This window comes from Gobio gobio (assembly GCF_949357685.1).
Source record: "Gobio gobio genome assembly, chromosome: 15".
NCBI lineage: Eukaryota > Metazoa > Chordata > Actinopteri > Cypriniformes > Gobionidae > Gobio > Gobio gobio.
In genome coordinates, this window is record NC_137108.1 from 31,357,796 (window position 1) to 31,383,407 (window position 25,612).

The window sequence follows — 25,612 nt, forward strand, 5'->3', positions numbered from 1 at the left end:
TTTAAGCAGGCTCGGGTAACCCCACTGCTTAAGAAACCCTCTCTGAACCCAGCACTTTTAGAAAGCTACAGACCGGTATCCCTTCTGCCTTTCATTGCAAAGACACTCGAGCGAGTTGTTTTTAACCAGCTCTCTACGTTTCTTGAACAGAACAACCTCCTGGATATCAACCAATCCGGCTTCAAAAGTGGCCACTCAACTGAGACTGCCCTGCTCTCGGTTACCGAAGCACTGAGACAGGCAAGAGTGGCTTCCAAATCCACAGTACTTATCTTACTGGATTTGTCTGCTGCTTTTGACACAGTTAACCACCAGATACTCCTGTCAACTCTCATGGAGATGGGCATCTCAGGAACTGCTCTCCAGTGGCTCAAGTCTTACCTCTCAGGTAGGTCCTTCAGAGTGTCATGGAGAGGTGAAGTGTCCAAGTCACATCATCTAGCCACTGGAGTTCCGCAGGGCTCAGTGCTTGGACCACTTCTCTTCTCCATCTACATGTCATCACTGGGAACTGTCATTCAGAAACATGGCTTTTCCTATCATTGCTACGCTGACGACACTCAACTCTACTTCTCATTTCAACCAGATTATCCCACGGTTGGTGGTCGTATCGCTGCCTGCCTAACAGACATTTCTGCCTGGATGAAGGAACATCACCTGCAACTCAACCTTCCAAAGACAGAACTGCTTGTGGTCTCAGCCAACCCAGCACTTCATCATAATCTCTCCATTCAGCTAGGATCATCAACCATAACTCCGTCCAGGACAGCCAGGAATCTTGGAGTTGTGATTGATGATCAGCTAAAATTCACTGACCACATTACTGCAACATCCCGATCCTGCAGATTTGCGTTATACAATATTAGGAGGATCAGACCCTTCCTATCAGAGCAGGCCACACAACTCCTGGTCCAAGCTCTTGTTCTCTCCAGACTGGACTACTGTAATGCTCTTCTAGCGGGCCTTCCAGCATGCACTATCAAACCCTTGCAACTGATCCAGAATGCAGCGGCGAGAGTGGTCTTTAATGAGCCGAAGAGAGCGCACGTCATGCCTCTCTTCATCAGTCTCCACTGGCTGCCAATAGCTGCTCGCATCAAATTCAAGTCACTGGTGCTCGCCTTCAAAGCAACCACTGGCTCTGCACCAATATACCTAAACTCGCTTGTTCAGACTTACACACCCTCCAGGAGCTTACGGTCTGCCAGTGAACGACGCCTTGTAGTGCCATACCAAAGAGGCATGAAATCACTCTCACGGACCTTTTCCTGGACTGCCCCCACCTGGTGGAATGACCTGCCTATCTCAATTCGAGCCGCCGAGTCTGTAGCCATTTTCAAAAAACGGCTAAAGACACGTCTTTTCCAGCAGCACCTAACCAATCAAGAATAGCACTTAACATTCCATTCGATTCATTTTCTGTCTTGTCTAATTTATTTAAAAAAAAAAAAAAAAAAAAAAATTGTCGTGTGTTCTGTGTTAGATTAACTGAGACTTGTTACAGCACTTGCATACTGTAGCCCTTGACCGTTCTAGTTGCTTCTATTGCTCTCATTTGTAAGTCGCTTTGGATAAAAGCGTCTGCTAAATGACTAAATGTAAATGTAAATTTTGAAGTGAACTAATCCTTTAAGAAATAAACTTAATGCGTAAATGAAAAAAGTTATGTGAACTTGACAATTCCACATAACTTACTTTTTCAATTACGCATGAAGTTTATTATTGTTTATTATAGGTGTCCTCACTTTTTTTTAAAGTTAAGTTCACTGATCACGTTGTACAGTGTAAATAGAGCATATGAAATAACGAGTTTAAATAATTGTAATAAGTGTCATTTCTGTGGAAGTCTTATTAATTAATTAATTAATTAATTCCACATTATTATACTATACTCTGAAAAGTTTCTCTAGTAATAATTCACTATAACACCATAACATATTGTGTGATGCCACAATGCCCTTAATATGGCTTATGACTTGTAAGATTTATGAAAAAAAAAAATTCATTTAAGCACTTTATTATTCCATTTTGTATAGTCTGCTTTTATCCATATATATATATATATATATATATATATATATATATATATATATATATATATATATATATATATATATATATATATACACTCTAAAAATGCTGGGTTAAAAATAACCCAAGCTGAAAATGGACTAACCCAGTAATTGGGTTGTTTTAACCCAGCATTTGGGTTAAATGTTTGCTTAAAACAACCCAATCACTGGATTAAAATAACCCAATTGCTGGGTTTGTCCAATTTCAACCCAACTTGGGTTATTTTTAACCAGCATTTTAAAATATATATAATATATATATTCTGTACTGTATAATTTGCACTTTTTTCTGCAAATGTTACTTAAAAAATATTTTTTTTTATTAATTTAAGCTCTTTCATTTAGTATCTATATCTGTGTGAATATTATGTATCTAATCCAGCTGTGTTTTCTGAGAAATGAAAAACAATAATTGTATGAGTTTCCAGTCCTCTTTTCTTGTAGTTGAAATGTATGGAGTTACTTTCACTTTTCCTTATAAAAGATTCTGGTAAGGGATGATTAACTTCTTGGTACTTTTACCACTGTCCAAACTGCATTACGCAGACCTGCAAATGCATAATGAAAGGACATAGTCTTGCAGTCTATGCATAATATGATAGGAGTGTGTTATATTTGTACTGTTTTATTTTTATATTATGTTTTTAAAATAGATTTCCGTTTGTGAGAGTATACTTTTTGTTTATTTTGTTCACCAAGAATATAAAAAGAGATATAAAAGGATGAATTGCAGATTAAGATAAAGCACATTGCTCCTCCAACCAACCAAATGATAAAAAAGATCATTGAATGCCACCAAAACACAAATAGACATTGACAGCTTTTGGCATAGAGGGATGACGTTTAAGAATGATCCATAGCTTGTACTTTGATCTGTCTGGTGAGGTTGATCTGTTTAATCTTAATACCCAAACTGTCCAATTAGAAATGTTTAAGAGTCAAACTGTGTAATGATTTATTACAAGTCATCGAATGAAAATAGATGGCAATCATGAAGTACTGGATTTTTTTAGTGGATGAGATCATGTTGAAAGGGGAAATACAAAAAAAGGCAGTCCTCTGGAATTTTATTTCTACCCGTGGAGTTCTCCTTTCTACTGTTTCAAAGGTTGAAAATGTCTGGAGTTTGTGTCACATGTTGTCATTCAAAAATAGAGAAACAGATCCCGACTAACAGGGAACATTCTCAGAACTTTAGCTAACGTTCTGGCAAGGTTCTTTCAAAGTTATGAACAAACTTTCTTCCATTAACATTAAAAGTGTTTATTCAAAGTTATATGGTCTTTAATAATGTTTGCAGAATGGTAGCACAAACATGTATGCAAAATAGAGAGATCATTGATTCTCTTTGCAGCTCAGTACATATATGTAGCTTTTAGTAATGTGTACAAGGAAACAGCCAAAACCACATCCATTTACATCCAGGAAATGATTAGAAAATGTTTTGCAATTATTTTGCATGATGCATCTGTGGTGGGTGAGATAAAATAGTTTTGTTTTGTTGTGTCTATACATTTATGATTCCTTTGCATTATGAATGTCAAAATACCCATGCATGTCTAAATGCAGCCAAAATGCAAAGTGTCCTGGAAAAGGAGTGAACAAGGAAGGTCTTGCTGCAGCATGTTTGTTCCAGGGCGTGTAAAACTTTGCCTGAGAAGAAATGTAAATGAAGAGACATTTCGCTTTGACTAACTCCTCAGAAGATGGAATTTCTATGTTGCAGGTGATAAAATGTAAACACAATAAGTATAAAGGGGTCATTTTTCACCTGTCAGCTGTTTTGCATGCTGCATAAAGCTGTAAATAGGCCAAAGGTTCTAAGCAACTTGCAGGTGTCTTAGTTTTATTTGTTTTACTCATCCGTATATCAATATACAACATTTGTATTGAACATTTCTGTTGCAAAAACACAGCCATCAAATAGGGGTTTTGTACATTCCAAAAACTTGCGATTGCAGGTTTGGATACCTACCTACGCAAATTCCTTTCTGTTTTGTTTTTTGAGAAAAGTTTGAACAATGTTCCAGGGGACTGTTGTCAGCCACTTAATATTCGTGTATATAGAAACAGTAAATTCCACAGGGACTTATAGTTATATAACATATACAAACAGGTTTTTTCTTTTCTTGATCCTATCAACTTGAGTGGAGGAGTGTCAGATAACCTTAGAGTCTCAGATGCACTGCTGGCAAATCAGATTAAAGAGGTTAAATGTTCATGCAATAATGTGATCTCATTATGATTTATGTTAGGTGTGGTAAAAGGTAAAAATCCATACTGTAATGATAAATTTGCTGTACATTTATCTGCCTGTTGCATTGTTATATATCATTGAGGAATGGTTATAGGTTTAGAGGCTCAAACATATCAATGTAATAGTAAAATATAATTATACAAACCTATTACACTATAATAATTACTGTATGTAATATTGTTTCAGTGTATATCATGCACAACTGCATATTTTGTACATCGTAATTAACTTTTTTTTTTGTGGAAACTTTAAAGTCTGCATGAACCGGACATTGCAACCAACTTCAGTATTATGACGTATTTAAGAGTGAAACAAAATATTGAATAAAGGGCGGGGCTTGATTTTGGTTGGAGGGTAGTGGTTAAGGATATTCTGCCCAGTCCGTCAAAATGACATCATCAGATAAGGAATGCCATCCCAGAAAGAAAGCATGTTCATTTTTCTGGATGAACACAGATTAATTGTTAATCACAAAACGTATAATGTGCGCTAACAAAGTAAATGTCTATGTATTTATTTATTTTTATCAATGTATATCCAAATGACAAAATTGTATGTGTTTACGTACAATATATGGCATGGTATTGCCCTCAGGCAACAAACTACTTTTTAGGACCTCACACCGCCCCTTTAATTTTATACATTCTTTAATAATATCACCTGACATGAAATGAATGGCTGAAGTGGGTGTGGCCTTTTGTTTGGGGGTGGAGCAGTCCTTTCATGAAACAAAGCCACATGGGACACAGTGCCACCAATTGGTAAGATTGATTTCACTTTTTAACTTGTTAAAGTTTAAATAACTTTAAATAGAGAATATGTGCATCAGTATTTAAAGAATTATGTTTGATTGTTTAAAAATGTATTTTGTTTTTATTTATATACCAAAACTTTATGTGTGTGTGTGTGTGTTTGTTGCCTCAAGGCAACAGTGTGCAGTTTGGCAACTTTTGTTTTGGTCAATATGACAGGGTTAGGACCATATGGTGCATTCAAGTCCTCCAGTTTGTTTTTACAAGCTCAAAGAATGCACATTATGTGTGTCATTTATTATTATTATTATTATTATTATTATTATTATTATTATGCTGCCACATAGAATGATGGGAAATTTTGTTTGATCATTCAAGCCTATCAGCTCATAAACTGGCTAAATGAGTAGTGTTTTATGGCAAACTTTATCTCTCTTCTTCATTAACTGTACATAATGAGTACAAACTACATTGTACTATCGGCATTCAGAAATCAATTTATTATGATTAAAAACAATTTGCTTCCGCCATTGCTTCCCACTCGTAATTGCAACTTTGTGGTGGCGTTCATGTGTATACAATCTTTCTGACATGACTTGAACGCACCAATAGTAAATGTTTTTGCTATTCTGATATTTGCAAGAAATAGACACAAGAACATTTTATGGGCAGAAGGAACATGATTGAGGGTCATTCCTTCGGACAGTGAGCTTGAGGAGAATCAGGAAGACTGGATCCGTGAATCAGGTTTGAGAGACGGACAGTCAGCAAAGTAACGTGTGTATGTGTTTGTGTTTGTGTTTGTCTGGTTTATGAATTAACATTTATACATGAGGTGTTAGTTGTAATTAGTAGTAATTTTTGTTTTTGTTGATTGTTTGATGTTTGTGATTGGTTGGAACCCTTTGTGATTGATGTTTGTCAAAATAAAACTATTTATAATGCACATATTGCACATATTGTTTTCCCTATTCCACCTATGAAAACCTTGAAGTTTTAGTACCCTCATAGCACATTGTTGCCCTGAGGCAACAAACCAATAAGATGGTTGGATGGTGGGATGGTGGTCCAGTGGGTTAAACCATGGATATGCAGAAGGTTGCTGGTTCGATCCCAGCGGTCACCACCAGTGTGTCCTTGAGCAAGGCACTTTACTCCATGTTGCTCCAGGGGGATTGTCCCTGTAATAAGGGCACTGTAAGCCAAATGCGTAAATGTAAATGGTTCAGGGGTACATTATCATATATTATGGATATATTATCCTTTTCACAATATTCTAATTTTCTGAGATACTGAATTTGGGATTTTCCTTAGTTGTCAGTTATAATCATCAAAATTCAAAGAAATAAACATTTGAAATATATCAGTCTGTGTGTGATGAATTAATATAACAAACAAGTTTCACTTTTTGAATGGAATTAGTGAAATAAATCAACTTTTTGATGATATTCTAATTATATGACCAGCACCTGTATTTAATTTTTTTTTTCCAAAATAAAAATTCCTGCCATAGAGGGTTAATACCTACTAATTATAAGACATTTCTTTGACAGAGTTATTGCCCTCAAATGCATAGAAAAAAGATGACATCTCATATGATCATGGTTTAATACTTTACCACTTTACCATGTTGTAAGAACGGCTAAATAACATTGAGCTCAAGTTATTTGTCCTCTAATAGGACATTGACAATGACCTTGACAGTGAACACGTGAGAACTTGTCACTGTTCTGTTCCCACGACCGACTCTTATTTCAGTTGAACTCTTTTTTTCCCATGCAGGGTTCAGTTACTTAGAAACACATTTCCAGCAGGGCTTTGTTGTCATTTTCACTTTAAACATCTCAATATCTCAGTGCACTCACTAGTAGTAGGCCTGACATTTTTAAATGCTCCTCATCTCTTTTAACCCCACAAATATTTACAATGTACACAGTGTGCAGCCACACTTCTGCTATACAGTGCCTGTGATGTCACCTACAGCATGACACAACTTGTCCTGCTTGTTTATGAAGATACCAGCATGGCATAGTTTTATACGTTGAAAGCCACAGCCTGATGTTTTGATGTCATTGTGTTGTGGAATTCATTGATCTTGTTCCCACGCCTTTCTGGGAAATAAAAGCTGGCTGCTTCAACCGTTGGAGTTTTGCCAAACAACAACTTTTTGTTTTTGTTTCATTGATTAAGTTAGCCATAGTATCAAGTTTTTTTAATCAAAAGGAATTGCATGTACTTCCTTTGTGACTCTTGTTGTTCATCATCATCATTGTCAAATACATTACTCACATAGTCTTGCTAAATAGATCAGATTCTTCTGCTTTTATTTAGAATGCATATTAATTGGTATATTCAATTAATGACTCATTTAGACACTATTCATCTCGAAAGAACAAATGGCAACCACAAAGTTTTAAAGGAGTAGTTTTCATCAGAATTTGTGTATATCAAAATGTGACAAACACAACAAGCGGACAGATAAGTGCATGCAGAGGCATGCATAAAGATGATCTGACTTTCATAGTTTCAGTCTGTGATGAAGGATATGTGGGTGTTGTTTAGGCGTTTGGTTTAGTTTTGACGGTATCTGCCTTTAAACATTAATCTCATAAGTCATGAGCCAAGGTATGTTTGGCATGCGGTGCACCCTTTTAACTAATGTGGATTTGTTATGTGCCTGAAGGAGAATACACCTTGACTCCTTCCTGTTTAACGACCGAAAGCACATTAACCGAAGTAAACAATAAAATCTAGGGCTGTCAATGTTAACGCGTTAACGCATGCGATTAATTTTTTCCAGTTTAACGCATTAACAGTCCCGCTGTTGGCCGTATTGGTGCCCTAAGCGCAATTACTTTTTGGTGCCCCCTCAGCACTTGGTTCCCTATATACAGTGCAGCTTTTCTGAGTGAAGCACCAACTGACCTTTTCTGGATTTTCAGGAGGAGATTGGAGCTTTAGTTTTAATTTCTACAATTCCATAACTGTTTATTTCACACAACATAATGAATTGTTCTGCATCTGCGAGAGTGTGGGCGGGCTTTTGATATCGTGGCTCTACTTCCTGCTCTATACAGCGCAGACTCCGGTCCCGAGCTCCCACATCTGCACAAGATGTCAGCGCCATATTCGGACGTTGGCGGATTCACTTTTCTTCAGTGGAAGGTAGTGAAGACGCGTCATCCATATTTTTTTACAGTCTATGGTCCTCACACACACACAGTGCACAGAAAGACGCGCGTCAGTATCATGCTCACAGACAGTGTGCCAGAATTGAGTTCTCTTTCACGCTTGAACAAACAATAACAAACACAATTATGCCAACATGTTTTGTTGAGTATCCTCATAAGAGCAGTTCCCTTACGAGAGTACTCTCGTATTGCGTTTTGCTAAAACGCTATGGGGGAATTCCTTTCCTCGAGATATTGAAGCAAATTTTTATTCAAAAATACCTTTTATACGCAGTGCAGCTGCACAACTCTCAGCAGGAAGCAGCTGCGTGCTGATTGGCTGTGCCGCTGCAACTGCAGCAACCTATAGCGAGACCGTGGGGCGGGACGGACCAATCAGGTCCTTCCAAATTCCCGCCACAAGGGGCAACAGAATTTGCATAGCCTAGGGTATATAAGACCCACTCTCGCAAGGTTAGTCAGATTAATTCTTCTTCAGCGACTTGCAATCGTTGAGCTCCGGATCGAAGCCTGCCGTCGACACGCACCCAGCGGAACACGCAGCCTGAGGACGTCGGATTCTCCGCCTTCAGCCTGCCTTCCAGCTGCACCATCCGGCACCATATCCTTTAATATCTTCTGTTTTTCAAACATTCAAAAAAGAGCCGAGACGTTGTTGCAAATGTCTCGTTCCTGCGCCTCGTGCAGAGGTTTCATCGCGGACGAGGATCGGCACATCATCTGCGTGTCATGTCTCGGACGAGACCCCACGCAGGCTGCACTCAACCAGGGCGGCTGCCCTGAGTGCGACGAGCTGGCGCTGCAGACCCTTCGGGCTCGGCTCGCCAGCTTCGACTCGGATCCCGTCCCGTGCTCCCAGCCTCTAGAGCCACGGAAGAAAAAACGTCGCAACCAGAGGCCACCGGAGCGCTCTGACGAGCACACGCCGGGCATGTCCCCGCGTGCCTCGCCATCGCCCGTGTTGTTCGTCGACGAGCAGCACAGCTCCCCTCGCATGGCGGCTGCTGCTGTTTCGTTCGGCGGACCGGAGGAGGAAGAGGATGACAGCCTTTCCCTTGCTGCATCCGGGAGCGGGTGGTCGGACGCCGCCTCGGAGCACGCCACTTCGACGCGGACGGCTAGCGGCGTCATAACCTCAGTCGACGCTGAGCTTATGCGCTTGCTCACCAAGGCCGTGGACGACCTCGGCATTGACTGGTCTCAGCCCGAGGAGCCCACGAGAAGCCGACTGGATGAGTGGTATTTCGAGAACCGCCGTCAACCGACCGCTCAAAGACCCGCTCCCTTCTTTCCAGAAGTCCACGAGGAGCTAACAAAATCGTGGAAGGCGCCATTTTCTTCTCGCGCCAAATCCTCTTTTTCTCCAGCGCTCTCGGTAGTCGATGGCGCTCAGAAAAAAGGATATCAAGCCCTTCCTCCCCTCGAGGAAGCTGTCGCTGCACACCTTTGCCCGCCCTCCGCCAGAGGATGGCAGTCAAAGACCGTGCACCCTTCCAAAGCCTGCCGCACTACGTCCAGCCTCGCCGGTCGAGCATTCGCCTCCGCCGGCCAGGCGGCGTCAGCGCTACACTCCATGGCGGTGCTTCAAGTCTTCCAGGCCAAACTCCTCCGTTCCCTGGACGAGTCTGTTCCTGATAACGAGGCTCTGAAGGATCTGCGCGGCGCCACTGACTTGGCCCTGCGCGCCACCAAGGCCAATGCTCAGGCGATCGGCAGATGCATGGCCAGCCTGACGGTGTTGGAGCGCCATTTGTGGCTTAACTTAACGGAGATGAAGGACACGGACAAGACCGCTTTCCTGGACGCGCCCATTTCGCCTTCAGGATTGTTTGGTTCCGCCGTGGTTGGGTTCACGGAGCGCTTCACTGAGGCACAGAAGGCTTCGCAGGCAATGCGACATTTCCTGCCCAAGCGTTCCAGCTCCTCCGCTAGCCGTCAAGCTAAAGCTGGACCAGCCCAGCCCACCAAGGCGCCGCCTTCAGCTCGCCAGCCTCACGCGGCTTCCAAGCCCGGTCAGCGTTCCCGCTCTATGAGCCGCAGCAGACCGCCGGAGCGTTGAGGTCCACGACCCAGCAATGTGTCGAAACCTGAGCCTCCGAAGCCGTCCTAGCCAGAGGTATGAAGAGAAGGCGGATAGTGCCCGCTTCGGCCGGTGCACCGCCTCGCTCTCTTCTAAAACGTTCCCCAGCTCCCCTCAAGGCGGCTGGGAACGCCACATTCACAGCCAACGAGCCCGCAAGCAAGCGCGCTCGCCTGTACACAAACGTCGTTTTCACGGCGACCCATATGAGTCACAAAAAGAGCTTTTTCTCTGTAGGCAGTGTGCCAGCATTAAAGCATGTACCCCTACACTCAAGCACTCCCCCATGTTCCCCAGCCCCCTGCACTCAGGTGGCTGGAAACATTATTCTCACAGTCAACGAGCCCGCACTCAAGCGCGCTCGCCTGTACACAAGCACCAATACTCTATGTCCCCCGGCCCCCTGCACTCAGGCAGCGAGAAACAATTCCCTCATAAGCGCCAGCTTAGCGCAAGGTTATCGGGCCACCGAGTCCCTGTTACTCAGCGACTCGCCCCACAGATTAATTCAGCCCCTGGCTTCGAAGGCCGAGGCCTGGCGGGCCATTCCCGGCATTTCGAAATGGGTGTTGAACATAATAGAACGAGGTTACTCGCTACAGTTTGCTCGCAGACCACCGCGCTTTCGCGCCGTGGAAGAGACAACGGTGAGAAGCGACAAAAGTCACGTGCTTCGAACCGAGATATCAAAACTGTTAATAAAGGGAGCGGTAGAAGCCGTACACCCCTCACAGAGCGAGTTGGGCTTTTACAGCCGTTACTTCCTTGTACCAAAAAAGGACGGTGGTCTAAGACCCATCCTAGACCTCAGACATTTGAACAAAGCCCTTATTAAGCGCCCGTTCAGAATGTTGAGAATGAAACAAATCCTCGCGCACATTCGCCCGGGAGATTGGTTTTTCACTGTGGATCTAGAGGATGCCTGTTTCCACATACAAATAGCCCCCCATCACAGGCCATTCTTGAGATTCGCCTTCGAGGGGAAAGCATACCAATACAAGGTGCTACCTTTTGGTCTATCTCTAGCCCCTCGCACGTTTACAAAGTGCATGGAAGCGGCGCTAACCCCGCTGAGGCTTCGGGGAATGAGAATTCTCAACTATCTCGACGACTGGCTCATAATAGCTCAGTCAGAGATACAGTTATTAAACCACAGATCTTGGCTTCTCAACCATTTACAATGCTTGGGACTCAGAATCAACGTGGCAAAGAGTTTATTGTCTCCCACACAGAAAGTTTTGTTTCTGGGAACAGTATTGGACTCACTGCAGATGAGCGCGCGGCTGACGTCACAGCGCGCGCTCTCTGTTTGGAACCGAGCGGTTTCCCTCAGGTCCGGTGCACACATTCCTCTCAAACACTTTCAGAGGATGTTGGGTTTCATGGCCTCGGCGGCGCCAGTTCTCAGACTGGGTCTGTTGCACATGCGCCCCCTACAGCACTGGCTGAATCGCCGCGTTCCAGCTCACGCATGGCTTTCGGGCCGATTGCAAATCAAGGTAGACCACAGCTGTGTGTTAGCTCTGGCTCCTTGGAAAAATCCCGTCTGGTACAAGACGGGCGTGAGTTTGGGCACTGTTACGAAGTGGAAAGTTATCTCGACAGATGCATCCAACCTAGGTTTGGGAGCCCTTCACGAGGGCAGGCCGATCTCCGGTCTCTGGTCAGACTCGGAGAAGAGCCTTCATATAAACTGTCTAGAGATGAAAGCGGTCACGATATCGCTAAGAGCTTTCCTTCCGTACATAAAATACCACCATGTCCTGATCCGAACGGACAGCAGGTCGGTGGTAGTCTATATAAATCGCCAAGGCGGTCTGAGATCTATCGATCTGCACTCAATGGCGGAAGAAGCCCTAATATGGGCAGAGCACAATCTGAGCTCGCTGAGAGCGACTCACGTGCCAGGCATTCTGAATTTGGGTCCGGACATGCTGTCCAGGGGCAAAGTGTCCCCAGCAGAGTGGTCTCTTCACCCAAATATAATTCAGATAATTTGGGGCAAGTTTGGGGAGGCAAAAGTGGATCTTTTCGCCTCACAAGACAATGCTCAATGCCGAATATATTTCTCCAAGCACGAGGATGCGTTGGCCCACGAATGTGCAGTGTCAGAAGTGCTTACATTTTTACAAGAGCTTCTGGACGCGGGTCGCTCCCCCTCCACGCTCAAAGTTTATGTGGCTGCTATAGCAGCGTATCACATTCAAGTGAACGGACTGTCACTAGGAAAGAGCGATCTCATTGTTCGCTTCCTTAAAGGGGCTAGAAGGCTTCACCCACCTCGCCCCCCTTCAGTCCCTATATGGGACCTGTCCACGGTCCTGGATGCCATGAAGAGCTCTGCATTTGAGCCTCTGCATTCTGTGAGCTTAAAGCTCCTGTCACTAAAGACCGCTTTTCTGCTAGCGATTGCATTAGTTAAGCGAGTGGGTGATCTGCACGCGCTCTCTGTGAGTGCCTCGTGTCTGGAATTTGGGCCAAACGACTCCAAAGTTGTCCTCAAACCAAGACATGGATATGTACCTAAAGTGCTTTCAACTCCGTTCAGAGCACAGGTCATTTCACTTTCGGCACTTTCATCACAGTCAGATGAAATAGATGCTAATTTGCTCTGTCCTGTCAGAGCGCTGAGAATATACATAGAGCGTTCCGCTGCTTACAGGCAAACTGAACAGCTCTTTGTATGCTTTGGCGGCCGCACCCGAGGGTGCGCGGTTACAAAGCAGACCCTGTCACGGTGGATAGTGGATGCTATATCACTGGCCTATGAGTCTAAAGATCTCAGTTGCCCCTTAGGCATTAAAGCCCATTCTACTAGAGGCATGGCCTCTTCGTGGGCTTGGTCTACTGGCATTTCTCTGAATGATATCTGTGCGGCGGCAGGCTGGGCCTCCCCGTCCACTTTTATCAGATTCTATAATTTAGATGTTCCGGCTTTACAAGCTGGGCTTCTTGCTGTATGAACAGATTTAACCCCTTAAGGCTCGATAAGTTCGGCCTGGGTTGAATATTGTTAAGTCATAAGCATATTCCTTATACGGCCCGAAGTATCTGGCCACTCATTATTCCTGACCCGATTATGTCTGGTCTATACTTTTTATTGCACGAATATCGTGTTCATTCTCATGAGGGCCCGACTCAGGTCTGGCTCATTCTGAATTATTGATATCATACTACGGGCCCACTTAGGTTGGCCTGGGTTTGGTGTCGTCGGCTTTAGAGCCGTTAAGCAAGCACGGCGTTTTGCATTGGTCCCCCATAGCGTTTTAGCAAAACGCAATACGAGAGTACTCTCGTACGGGAACGTTTCGGTTACTAACGTAACCTCGGTTCCCTAAGATGAGGGAACGAGTATTGCGTTTTGCTTGCCGTGCTTGCTCACTTGCTCAGGAGTCGCTTCAGTCGATTAACCTGACTAACCTTGCGAGAGTGGGTCTTATATACCCTAGGCTATGCAAATTTTGTTGCGCCTTGTGGCGGGAATTTGGAAGGACCTGATTGGTCCGTCCCGCCCCACGGTCTCGCTATAGGTTGCTGCAGTTGCAGCGGCACAGCCAATCAGCACGCAGCTGCTTCCTGCTGAGAGTTGTGCAGCTGCACTGCGTATAAAAGGTATTTTTGGATAAAAATTTGCTTCAATATCTCGAGGAAAGGAATTTCCCCATAGCGTTTTAGCAAAACGCAATACTCGTTCCCTCATCTTAGGGAACCGAGGTTACGTTAGTAACCGAAACGTTTTAAATGAGTTAAAAAAAAAAGTCTTAAATGAATGTAAAGAGTTTTGAGAAAATGGGACATCCACGTCCCATCTCCCATGTGAGATCCACGTCATGTTCGGCATCGGCACATCTTGACAGTAACCACTAATGCTGTCTGTCATTAATGTTAATCAGAGAACAGAGTACACAGCAATAAAATTACTTACTGCTCTTGAATAAAGAACTTTTGTAGCTTCAATAAGGATTTATCTATATTTAATTTATAATTTATGCAGTGCAGACTGTTTGATAACTTTATTCAATTTCTGTATATTTCCTAACTGTTAGACGCGTAGGAAGGCCACAGGTAAATATGAAATTTATTATGGGTTTATGTGAGGATTGTTTTGAGTTACTTAAATTAAAAGTTCGATTTTTTGAGTGATACTGGCCTTCGTTCATAAAAAGATGCTATTAAACAAGTACTTAAAGGAACACGTCGACTTTTTGGGACTTTAGCTTATTCACCGTATCCCCCATAGTTAGATAAGTCCATACATACCATTCTCATCTCTGTGCGTGCCATTCTCTCATTCCTGCGTAATAATCAAGGAACCTTGCTGCCGTACCATGGGTGCTGCAGGCGCAATGATATTACGCAGCGCCTGAAAAAAAGTTACTTAATTATTATGCAGGATTGAGAGAATAGTTGCTAGCCATATCGGCCTTGAAAATCGCAACTTTTCATTTTTCGTCTGTCTTAGTACTGTCGTCTGTCTTAGTAACTATACACATCACAACATGTAAATAGTAAAATGTTGGCGTTATTTTGTCACTTATTGAGCAGTAGGCTAGCTGGAGCTGTTTACCTCTTTGTGCTAAGCTAGGCTAGCGGTGGGTACGTCAGACAGAGTTATGGCACGTATGGAGATGAGAATGGTATTTATGGACTTATCTGTCAGGATCCTGCCCTGACAGTCTTGTCTGTTTTGTCCTTGTTTAGTGTTTCTTTGTTTGTCTTGTACTTGAGCACATGGCTGTGTCTTTGTTTGTGAGTTCCGCTTGCTCCGCCTCCTTGTTTGCTGTTTCCACGCCCCCTTGTTTAGTCTGGTTTAGTCCTTGTTTCACTAATTGTTCTCACCTGATCCTCATGTGCTCTGGTCCCTTTATATTGTGCTACTTTCCCTCATGTTCTTGCTGGTTCGTTGCGTTTGTGTGCATTCGTTGTCTGGCTTATCCTGTCCTTTTGATAGCTGTTTATCTTGCCAAGTTATAGTTCTTAGCTTTAATTTCCCTAGCCTTAATTTTTGTTTTTTTTCTGTTTTGTTTCTCTCTCTAGTTTAGTGGTCTTATTTTTCTCCCTCTAGCTTCCTGCAAGGTTGCAGTTTAGTTTTTATTTTATTTTTCTTTGTTTCTAGTTCCAGTCTTTCATTTCTAGTATTTATTTAGCTCCTCTTGTTTGTTATAGTTTATTTAGAATTATATATTTATATCTCTTTTGTTTTCTTTTTAGATTTCTGGTACTTGGTTAGCATTTTTCCCTATTCTTAGTTTATTTTCTCTTGTTGTCGTGTGTGTGCGCATCTTGTGTTGGTTCCTGCCCTGTGTCCTGAGTCTCCCCTGGCTACTGTCTCTATCTGCCTGGCAGTCAAGACTGGAGCTGATTCGGAGGGAGGACATCAAGTCTCAGGTTCCTGGTGTTTCCTCCCAAACCATCCTCAAGTTTGTTGTCTCCCTGGACTGGTCTCAGTGGTCATCCTCCCTGCCTGTCATTGTGGTGTCCGTCCCCTGCCCTGCTGTTTGAATTCTCACGCCTTGTTACTTCCTTGTCGTGCCCTGTCTAGAGTCTTGTCAATAAATTGGGTCCTCTGTTTTAGAAGCCCTGACACTTATCTAACTCTGAGGGATACGGTGAATAAGCTAAAGTTCCAAAAAGTCGGTGTGTTCTTTTAAAATATACTGTCTTTATGTTTTTTCTTTATTAATTTGGAGATTAACTATGAAAATATTACATTATAATAGGCCTATATTAGAAATGTATAAAAACGTAAGTGTTTTTAATCGCGATTAATCACCGATTTTGTTGTTGATTCATCTAGTTTTTTTTTTTTTTTTTATCGATTGACAACACTAATAAAATAAAATCTTAATACAAATGAGCCAATTTATCCCTTTGGTATATTGTGAAGACATTTAAAATGCTCCACTATTGGTTTTAACTTATGTTCAAGCAATCAACTGCAACACTTAGCTCGCACGTATGGCAGGATGTGCTTGACCTACAGTAAGCTGTATTGTCAGTATGGGTGTGTGTATATCAATGTATGTTTGTTTGAGGCATGTCTTGTCATTTTAATTGCATACCTTTCAGTCACATGTGCCTGAATCCCCTGCTGTGGTGTTTACCTATGCTGGACACATTTAAACTGATTTATGGCATGAAGGAATGAAGATTTATACAAGCAAAGCGATGCTATGTATGTTGGTAAATGGCTTTACTGCTTGCTTGGCAGTTTCAAATGTTTGCAGTGATAATTAGTTTTGTTTTCTCAGATGTGTTACGTGTGCAAATCTTTTTGGCCTGGTAAGGGAGAAAGTTGTTTAAATAACAATTTTAATGATTAGCTATGTCACTGCCGTTTATGAATACATTAAATTGATTAAAAGTGGCAGTAAAGACTTTTATTTCAGATAATTGCTGTTCTTTTGAACTTAATCAAAGAATCCTGAAAAAAAATACAGTTTTCAAAAAATATTAAGCAGCACAACATTTTTTAAACATTGATAAAAAATAAGAAATATTTCTTGAGTACAAAATCAGCATATTAGAAAGATTTCTGAAAGATTATGTGACTGAAGACTGGCGTAATGGCTGCTGAAAATTTAGCTTTGTCAGATTACATTTTAAAATGATAAAACAGTTTTCACAATAGCCTACTGTTTTTGCTGTATATTTATTTATTTACAAATAAATGCCACCTTGGCTTGTTTTCCAAAAATATTTAAAATATACTGACCACAAATTTGAATGTCTAAGTTTATTAATAACTACAAACTAACTAGCTCACTCCAATTGATTGACAGCTTCATTTTAGACAAAATTTGCCACCTGGTTACTCTTTTGACTATTTTAATTTGGTGTTTTTTTTGCTGAAGAATATCTATTAATTAAAAAAACTGTATTCATGTCCCAAATTGGTTAAAAATGGTTTTAAAAAAAGTTACAAAAAATGTACCTGAGGTTGACAATTTTAAATGCAATTGCTTTCATAGATAGTTTTTTAAAATTACAAAAATGTACCCTTTTTGAAAAATGCCACATAAATGACTTACATTCGTGACACTTTCAAGACACTGATGCCTATGTCTCAATCCGAATCTCAAAAGAATGCCTCTAAGCACGTATACTCTTCTCTCTCTTTCAAGTAAAAAGAGGTCATGATGTGAGCAGTGGGCTGGACGCCTGAGACATTACGTCAGCATGGATTCAGACAAGAACATTCTGTTCTCAGGTCAAAACATCAGTCCGGTTTCCAAACATGCCCAAACAGAACCTTGGCCTTATGTAATGTCACGATGTAATGCTTTCGACATGGACACTGATGCAGAAGGGAATGACAGCTTAAACAAAAGCAGATTAAACCTAATTTACAGACTCAACAACCTTATATAATCCAAATACCTCAAAACATACGTGTCCCATACACATGTACTGTACCTATTAATACTAATTGGGTCAAACAAGTCAAACTGGACTAATTTTTGTACTCATTGCATTGTGTTTCTCTACACCCATTGGTTATAATGCTGGACACAAAGCCATTTCTATCTGCTGTTCATATGATTCATCATTTCCTCTGATCAAATCTTGCCTCTTAGTTCAGTGGCGTGTGGTCTGCATTCCAGATAGGCCTGTTAGAGGTGGGGAGGTGGGGAGAAGGGGGGGGGGGGTATGGGATATGTAACACCCCCACAAGCCTCGCTTCCCAGCAGCGGCGTGTTTTCACATTCCAAAGCTGTGAGATAATTTTCCTCTGTAGCCCTCTGAATAATGTCTGTATTCAGTGGCCCTAACAACAACTTCCTTCATATGGTACCAATCACACGGCCTACGATAGAGCCTTTGAGCTCTACACTGCACAACAGCAACAACAAACAGACTCCAGTCTGCAACACCACTAATGTCAATGCAATATAATGCAATATTGTCAGGGAGCGCTTTGATTTCTTCTGTGAATGAGCGTGTCCCTTCTCAGTTTCACAAATGTTTTTGTATACTACAGAGACAGCAGGAGGGAGAGAGGGAGAGAGAAACTGGGAAGACGAAAGCCAGACATCAAAGAGAAAAGAAACCAAAAACCATTCTCAATACAAAGCTCTCATTGACGACATCACCATTCTTTCTTAAAAGCCGAAACCTGCTCATTCTCAACACAGAAATTCTAGAATCAGCTGTTTTATGATTCTAGGACATTTTGTTCTGAGTCAAAAATGGTTGTAATCTGCAAGAGAGAAGTTTTACATCTGCATTGGATTTCCATATCTCGGAGGAGTGTCCCGGAATTGCCATCTTCCTTATTCCTTATCCCTAAAACAATGCTGGCACACCTCTACCGTAAATAACATTCAGCGTGGGAGGAAATGAATGCATGCCAGAGAAAGAAAAAAAAGTGACCACCTTCAAAACAAATTCCTTATGGTTTAGAACTCAAGTGTTTAGATTTAAAGTGTAAACTTTTAAGATGGAGCTTGTGGGTGTGCACATGTTTTACCTTTTTTCAAATGAATGTAAATTTGAGAAGGAATGGCACTGAATGTTTGCTCCGAACATACACTGCAGCTTTGTTCCAAGGACAATCGAGCTCTGTCAGTGCTGCATTCATTACGTTCCCAGAAATGACTAGCAGAAGCGTTGTCTATGTTAAATTTGGATATTAAAAAATACCATGAATACTATTTTGGGAAATTACATAATTTAAATATTCTTTTAAAATTCCTGCATATTCCCCATCACTGGCCATCAAGGGAAATTAGGAATTCTTGTGTGTGTGTGTGTGTGTGTGTGTGTGGGTGGGTGGTTGGTTGGAAGAGATCTGCATGGGTGGCCTTTTGTAGACGTACTTTAGCCTTTCCCACACCAGGAAAGAGAAACAAATACAGAACCATGGAATTCACATGATCTTGACCTCTTGGGGAATTCTTCCCGCAAGACAAGGATGTTTTATTTTAATCATTGCCAAAATAAGTAGATTTTAACTGTATAGTCCTGTGATGAGTGCCTCTAATCTCATTTAAAGGATTACAGTTTGACAAAGTGTTGTTGTTTTGAATTCAGTTGACGTGTAATATGGTAATGAGAGACTCAACTGTTTTTCCCCCATGGGCTTTTAAAAAAAAAAAAAAAGTAAAATCATTAAATTGTTTTGGCCTTGGTATTTTCCCCTCAGCTCCTCAAAGGTAAAGTCCTATAGACACTGTATTGATGATTCAATTTGATTAAAATATTTGGCCGTTAAAAGGTCTATAGAAGCAAATCATTGATTGGCAGCAATTCCTCAAGTATTAAATAATGACCAGAGCATTTTGGGCTAATCTGAAGTATGTCCCACATTTATCCTGCAGTGGTATACAAACAGACTTGTGAGCGGCCATTTCCACAGTTCTGCAAAACTTACAATCAGTCATTTGCATTGCTATTCTGAGAAAAAAGATTATGTTAAAGGCATTTTTTAAACATCTTGAATTTTTAAAACTGATTCATGACATGTCAAAAGGCAAAATGATAATGATGGAACGTTGTCGGAATGTTGCTTTTGTTTGTATTTTATACTATACATCAAACAATTTCAAGAACTTAATCTTGGTTTCAATGACATTCTTGAAAGGCTATGACCGAATGAGTAAGCAAGTATCATAAAAATTAGCAAATAAGTGATTATGTATCTACATACATGTCATGAAGTTCACAACATTTGACAAAGTGCACTAAACACTTATTTAGCATTCATAATTTGTTGTTTTTTTAATGCTTGACAAGATTCGTCAAGCATAACATATCCACTTTGTCACATAGATAGACAGATAAAATAGTGTTTATATATATTTTCTCTACTATTTATAGAAACACCATATTGCTGCTGACTCTTGAATGCTAATGATCCATGGCCACAACTTTAAAAACAAGGAGAACAGTAGCCCCTATCACATCCTTAACACAAATTATTTGAGAATATCTGTTTTTGTGAATATATGTTTCAGGTTATGTCCGACATTAAATGATTTCACATGGTAAATGCTGCTTTTCTTTGAGTGCAGATTTTATAAAATAATAAAACTATTTATAATTTTTAAAACTATTTATAAAAAATATTTTTTATCAAATCCCTCTCAAATCATTGATGAAATAATGTGGGAAAACTACATAACTGTTACTATATATTTCATAGAATATACTTTCCTGATGCCATTTTAATAGGCTGTGTGACATCTGGTCTGGTGTCACAAAATTTCAGATGAACTTGAATAATCATTTCCCAACAGTAAGGTATACATTTCTAGTCTTGTGATGAGTATAGCCTACCTCTTATCTCATTTAAAGGATTACAGTTAGACAAAGTGCACATTGTTGTTTTGTTTTGAATTCAGTTTCCCTCTAATATGGTTATGAGTCTACTTTCTCTATTTCCCTCCATGGACTTTTGCAAAAAATTTACATAAAAATTGTTGACCTTGGTATTTTCCCCTCAACACCTCAAAGGTAAAGTCCCTAGACACTGTATTGACGATTTTCATGTTCAGTTTGATTAAAATATTTGACCTTTAAAAGGTCTATAGAGGCAAATCCTTGATTGGCAGCAATTCATCATGTATTAAATAATAACCCGATTTAGGCTAATCTGAAGAATGTCCAAACAGACTTTTAAGGATTGATTATAGTGAGCAGCCATTTCCATTCGAGATTCAGTTTTAGTGAATATATGTTTCAGGTAATGCCCGACATTAAATTATTTCATTTAGTAAATGCTGCTTTTTGTGAGTGCAGATTTTATAACATTATTTTTAATCTCTTAAAATCAAATCACTCTCAAACCATTGGTGAAAATATGTGTGGGACTGGGAAAACTACATAACTATAACTATATATTTCATAGAATATTTACTTATGTAATTTTAATAGGCTGTGTGGCATTTGCTTTGGTGTCACAAAATTTCAGAAGATGAACTATAATCATTTCCCAACACGAGGGTACTTTAGTTCAGACCACAGGGTTCAGACGTCCTCACCGCACCTCTGTCTCCACCTGGTGGCCTCGCGATGAATCTCATGAGTTCTATTAGTTTGGTCTGGAACAAGATCTCTACATCGATTACACATTAGACCAGCGAGTCTGACGTTTATTCAGCTGTCATGCTGGTATGATAATGATAATACATTTATTAACCTGATGATACAGTAATATTTTGCTTTGTTCAACAGATTCGAGTCGAAATCTGGTCTCAATTTAACACTGCTCTATTTTAACTTCTCATGTTATTCATTTTATTATATATACTTATCTTGTCTTTACATATCTGATTGATTGTGAAATAGATTTAGATGTCAGGATGAGTTTAGCTTTCAGCAGGGCTCCTCGAAAGACTGCGGGAAACCGCATGTCCAGACTGCTGGATGCAGAGGAGGAGGATGAGTTCTACAAGACCACCTATGGAGGATTTCTCGACGTGAGTAGTGTATCACTTGTCACGCGGCTTGTCGTGGGCTAGTGTTGACATATTCACGCTGATGTAATGCATTTATACTTTGGACTTGTATCTGTAAAGATTTGCCCTGTCACCCTGAATTGTATCGTCTTGAGACTGTCAGGAGATGTCACATGACTCTCTGGAGTCATTGTGCTTCCACCTATGCTTACAATTCACAAAAAAATTAACTTTTATATACAGTATATAACATTTATATGTATTTTTGTATATATTTGGCCAAATTATGAATATTTTGCCTTTAGTTGTCTTTTTGGTTATGTGCCATTTCAATTTATTTAAATTCATTTCAACTTTATGTATTGTATGGAGATTTTCACAATATATATTCTCTTCTATATTGTATAGGGTTTTTCACAACATATGTTGTAAAGCAGCTTTTAAAAAAACGATACAATAATTGGGCTGGCATATATTTCAATCAAATTATACATTTATACACAAGGGTGATCAGATGCTCATTGTATTGACAGTTAATTAGTTTAAATCAAATCTATTGACCTAATACCTTTGATAATGTATATATTGTATAAATTATATATTCTAAATAATTTAATGTAATCCATGTAGTATTAATATGTAATGTCATATGCACCCTGTGAGTGTCTCATCTTTGACTTTGAGTCGTCAAAACTTGATTTGTGCAGGTATCAGGTGATGAAGAATATAAGGGTGACCTGTCTGAAACGGAAGATGAGGTGGACAGTGACTTTGACATTGATGAAGGGGATGAACCTGACAGCGAGCAGGAGGAGGATGGGCCGCGCCGGAAGAGCAGAGTGGTGACCAAAGCCTACAAGGTATAGGAGAGTTATTAAGATAAAGCATCATAAAAAGCTATCATAAATAGCTTCAGATGACTGGGAATATAGTGCACGAGTCATGTATAGGCTAGTTTATGCTTCTTTTATGGTGCTTTGTCATCCTCTTTGAAGCTAGAAAGCTTCAGTCCTTATTCTTTGTAATTGTATGAAAAAATGTGACCAGTATATTCTGTACATAAAGTAATTAATGACAAAATGTTCATTTTTACGCCCCTTGTAATCCCAGAACCTTGTGTTTGTCTAGGAGCCAGTTAAAGTGGTGCGGCCCAAACCAAAACAACGGAAACTGGCTGAACTGCCCAGGAGGACAGACAAGACAAAGATCGACAAATACAACCCCCCTGAACTACATGAGGACATCAGCAAGAGTGAGAGACTTTCACTTTTTTCACACATGCATAAGTGACATAATCAAACATAATGTTTTGTGATCAGTGTAATGTATATATTTTATAATGTTTTCATTTGTTTTTCCCTTTAACAGAAAGAACAAATCACTTCAGTTCTTTGGTTAAAAAATGTGTAACTACATCAATTAATCTGATTTATCAATGTTGTTGCATTGTGGGAACTGATAAAGGAGTGCGTGATCATTTTTATTTATTTATTTCTGCAATGATATGCTTTTTTATTACACATTTACAATGACTTCCATAAAAATAGTTTCTGTAAAGAAAGTAAACATTATCGATCAACAACATTATTTAACAGGAAGTGAGTGGATGTTAATGATAACAGATGTTTCTAAACATAATAAAAATTTTATGAACCTCTGATTGCATAATCACTATAAATTCATAAAACACAAACAAAACAGCATCAGGTCCTGTAGTCGTTGTTTGCTTCACGTGAATTAGATGATTTACAATGCAATATAAAATGTGTTTGTTGACTACTAAAGATACAAATTCCATCAATAAGCTGTCAATGAGTCAAGTTTACATCTCCTCCTGGAAAGCCAACAATTTATGCACGTGGCGACAACATCATAAACTGGTGTGATTAAATGTTAGTAAACATATCCAAATAATTGTTGTCTTAGACAGGAAGTCTGTACGTCAGTCCACGACCGAACACACTCGGCTGACGTACCTGAGGCTGCAGGAGAGGCAGGTCGCTCCGCGTCGAAGGAAGGGTACTAGACACGAGAGACCTTTGACCCAGGCTGAGCTTTTGGCAGAAGCCAAGGTCACAGCAGAGGTTAACCTTCGATCACTGGGTGAGGAATTGACACTTTTGCAAATTGTTCTGTCTGTAAAACTTGAATGCTAATTGCTGTTTTGTTTTTGCAGAAAACTATGAGCGTTTGGAGGCAGACAAGAAACGACAGGTTCATATGAAGCGTCAGTGTGTGGGTTCTGTTATCCGATATCACTCGGTGCTCATGCCCCTGGTGTCGGACGTCACTCTTAAAGAGGAAAACGTGGATGTAGAGGGGTACTTCTTCTGGTTTCTTAATGTCTTCAAGCATACTTCTCTTGCTTTTGACTTTAAAAAAAATTTCAATTCACATTTATTTGTATATCGCTCTTCATAATACATATTGTTTCAAAGCAGCTTTAAAGAAAACGCATGTGTTTACAATACAATTTATAGTGATCTGTTATCAGAGGTGACTTTTATTTATCTTGCTTTTTAGACTTGGACTTTCATTATCTTAGGTGGGGTGTACACTTTTATCTATCTAATCTTTATATTTCCTGGCACTTAAAACTGGGGTGGTAAAGTCTCTGAAGTGTTCTTATGTTTACAAATATTTTCATTCATTCATTTGACCTAAAAAAACAGAATCAAAAGTTTATGATTGTTTTTTTTGTTTTGTAACTACAATTCATTTTCCTATACACATTCTAAATTCAAAAATTCTGTTAAACTTTTCATGAGAAAAAAATGTGTGCTCCGTTTTATCTTTATGTCTCGTCTTTATATTTTTTTATCATTACCTCTCATTGACAGTTTGGACCAAGATGCCCAGCAGAATCCAGGCCCTCACCTTCCACAAGCTCTTTCCCAGTCAGAATCAACCCTTACTGCACTACCTAGTGTCCTATCCACTAACATTTCTGTGCCGCCAGGGCCTGCCAAATGCTCCCGCACCTACATCACATTCAGTGACGATGAATCTTTCCAGCGTTTCTTTCCCCAGTCCACAGCTCCTCGAATTCCTGTCCAGGAGGTTTGCCCTGTTACCCATAAGCCTGCACTCTACCGAGACCCCATCACAGACATTCCATACGCTAATGTACAAGCCTTTAGGATAATCCGGGAGGCCTATAAAAAGTATGTGGCTGCCCACGGCCTGCCCTGCACTGGGACAGCGACTCCAGCCGACACCACTGCAAAGAATCTGCGGCAGAAGATCATTATTAAACAAGGAATGTAGAACAATGCAGAAGATGGACAAGTAGGTAGAGAGAGAGAAGAAATGATCCATCCATCCAACCAACCAACCAACCACCATAGTAAATGTTTTGGTGACATACCAGTGTATTTGTAAGTGCAATAAGATGCATTATTTATTTATTATTATTATTTTTTGCTTAAAGGTTTAATGTTGATATTTTTGTTCAATGCTTTATTTTTTTTAAAATTCAATTGATTATGTAGTGATATGTATTTATAATGCATTCATATTGTTAAATGCTTTATTTATTTTTTAAATGCACTGTTTAATGTAATTGATTATTTAGTGAAATGTATTTATAATGTATTCATATTAGTAATAACAGCAGTAAGGAATGCTGTCATGTAGCCTATTGAATGTCTCCATTATTTATTTTAATAATAATAATAAAAAATTGGGCGATCTATAACATTTTCTTGTAGAGGACGGCCAATGTATAGACCTCACCATTAAATTTGTCAACAGAGAGAGAGCTGATCTTTAAATTCGTATCTTTCTTGCAATACCGACGTTGCACCCTAGAGGTCACTCCTCTCTACCAAAATGTTACACGTTTATTGAGTAAACCTGAGT

At 40.2% G+C, this 25,612-nt stretch overlaps 2 protein-coding genes across 7 annotated transcripts in view; both read left to right on the top strand.

The window, feature by feature from the left end:
* Positions 1-20,339, top strand: part of mcl1b (MCL1 apoptosis regulator, BCL2 family member b) — a 30,821-nt gene extending 10,482 nt beyond the window's left edge. For 2 of the 6 annotated variants that reach the window (XM_079836046.1, XM_079836047.1), the window contains 2 exons: positions 151-388; positions 587-1,439. In XM_079836046.1, the coding sequence (XP_079692172.1) occupies positions 151-388; positions 587-1,392 (1,044 nt within the window). In that variant the 3' untranslated portion in view covers positions 1,393-1,439. Of the gene's footprint in view, positions 1-150; positions 389-586; positions 1,440-18,333 lie in introns of those variants that run through there. The other 4 variants (XR_013817980.1, XR_013817981.1, XM_079836045.1 and 1 more) reach the window with 3 other exon arrangements.
* A 1,057-nt stretch (positions 20,340-21,396) lies between these two features.
* On the top strand, positions 21,397-25,521 carry vps72b (vacuolar protein sorting 72 homolog b). Its single transcript, XM_079836316.1, has 6 exons — positions 21,397-21,772; positions 22,459-22,611; positions 22,880-23,003; positions 23,678-23,854; positions 23,928-24,072; positions 24,592-25,521. The coding sequence occupies exons 1-6, from the start codon at positions 21,656-21,658 to the stop codon at positions 25,016-25,018; spliced, it is 1,143 nt and encodes a 380-aa protein (XP_079692442.1). The 5' UTR covers positions 21,397-21,655; the 3' UTR covers positions 25,019-25,521.
* The last annotated feature ends 91 nt before the right edge of the window (positions 25,522-25,612 follow it).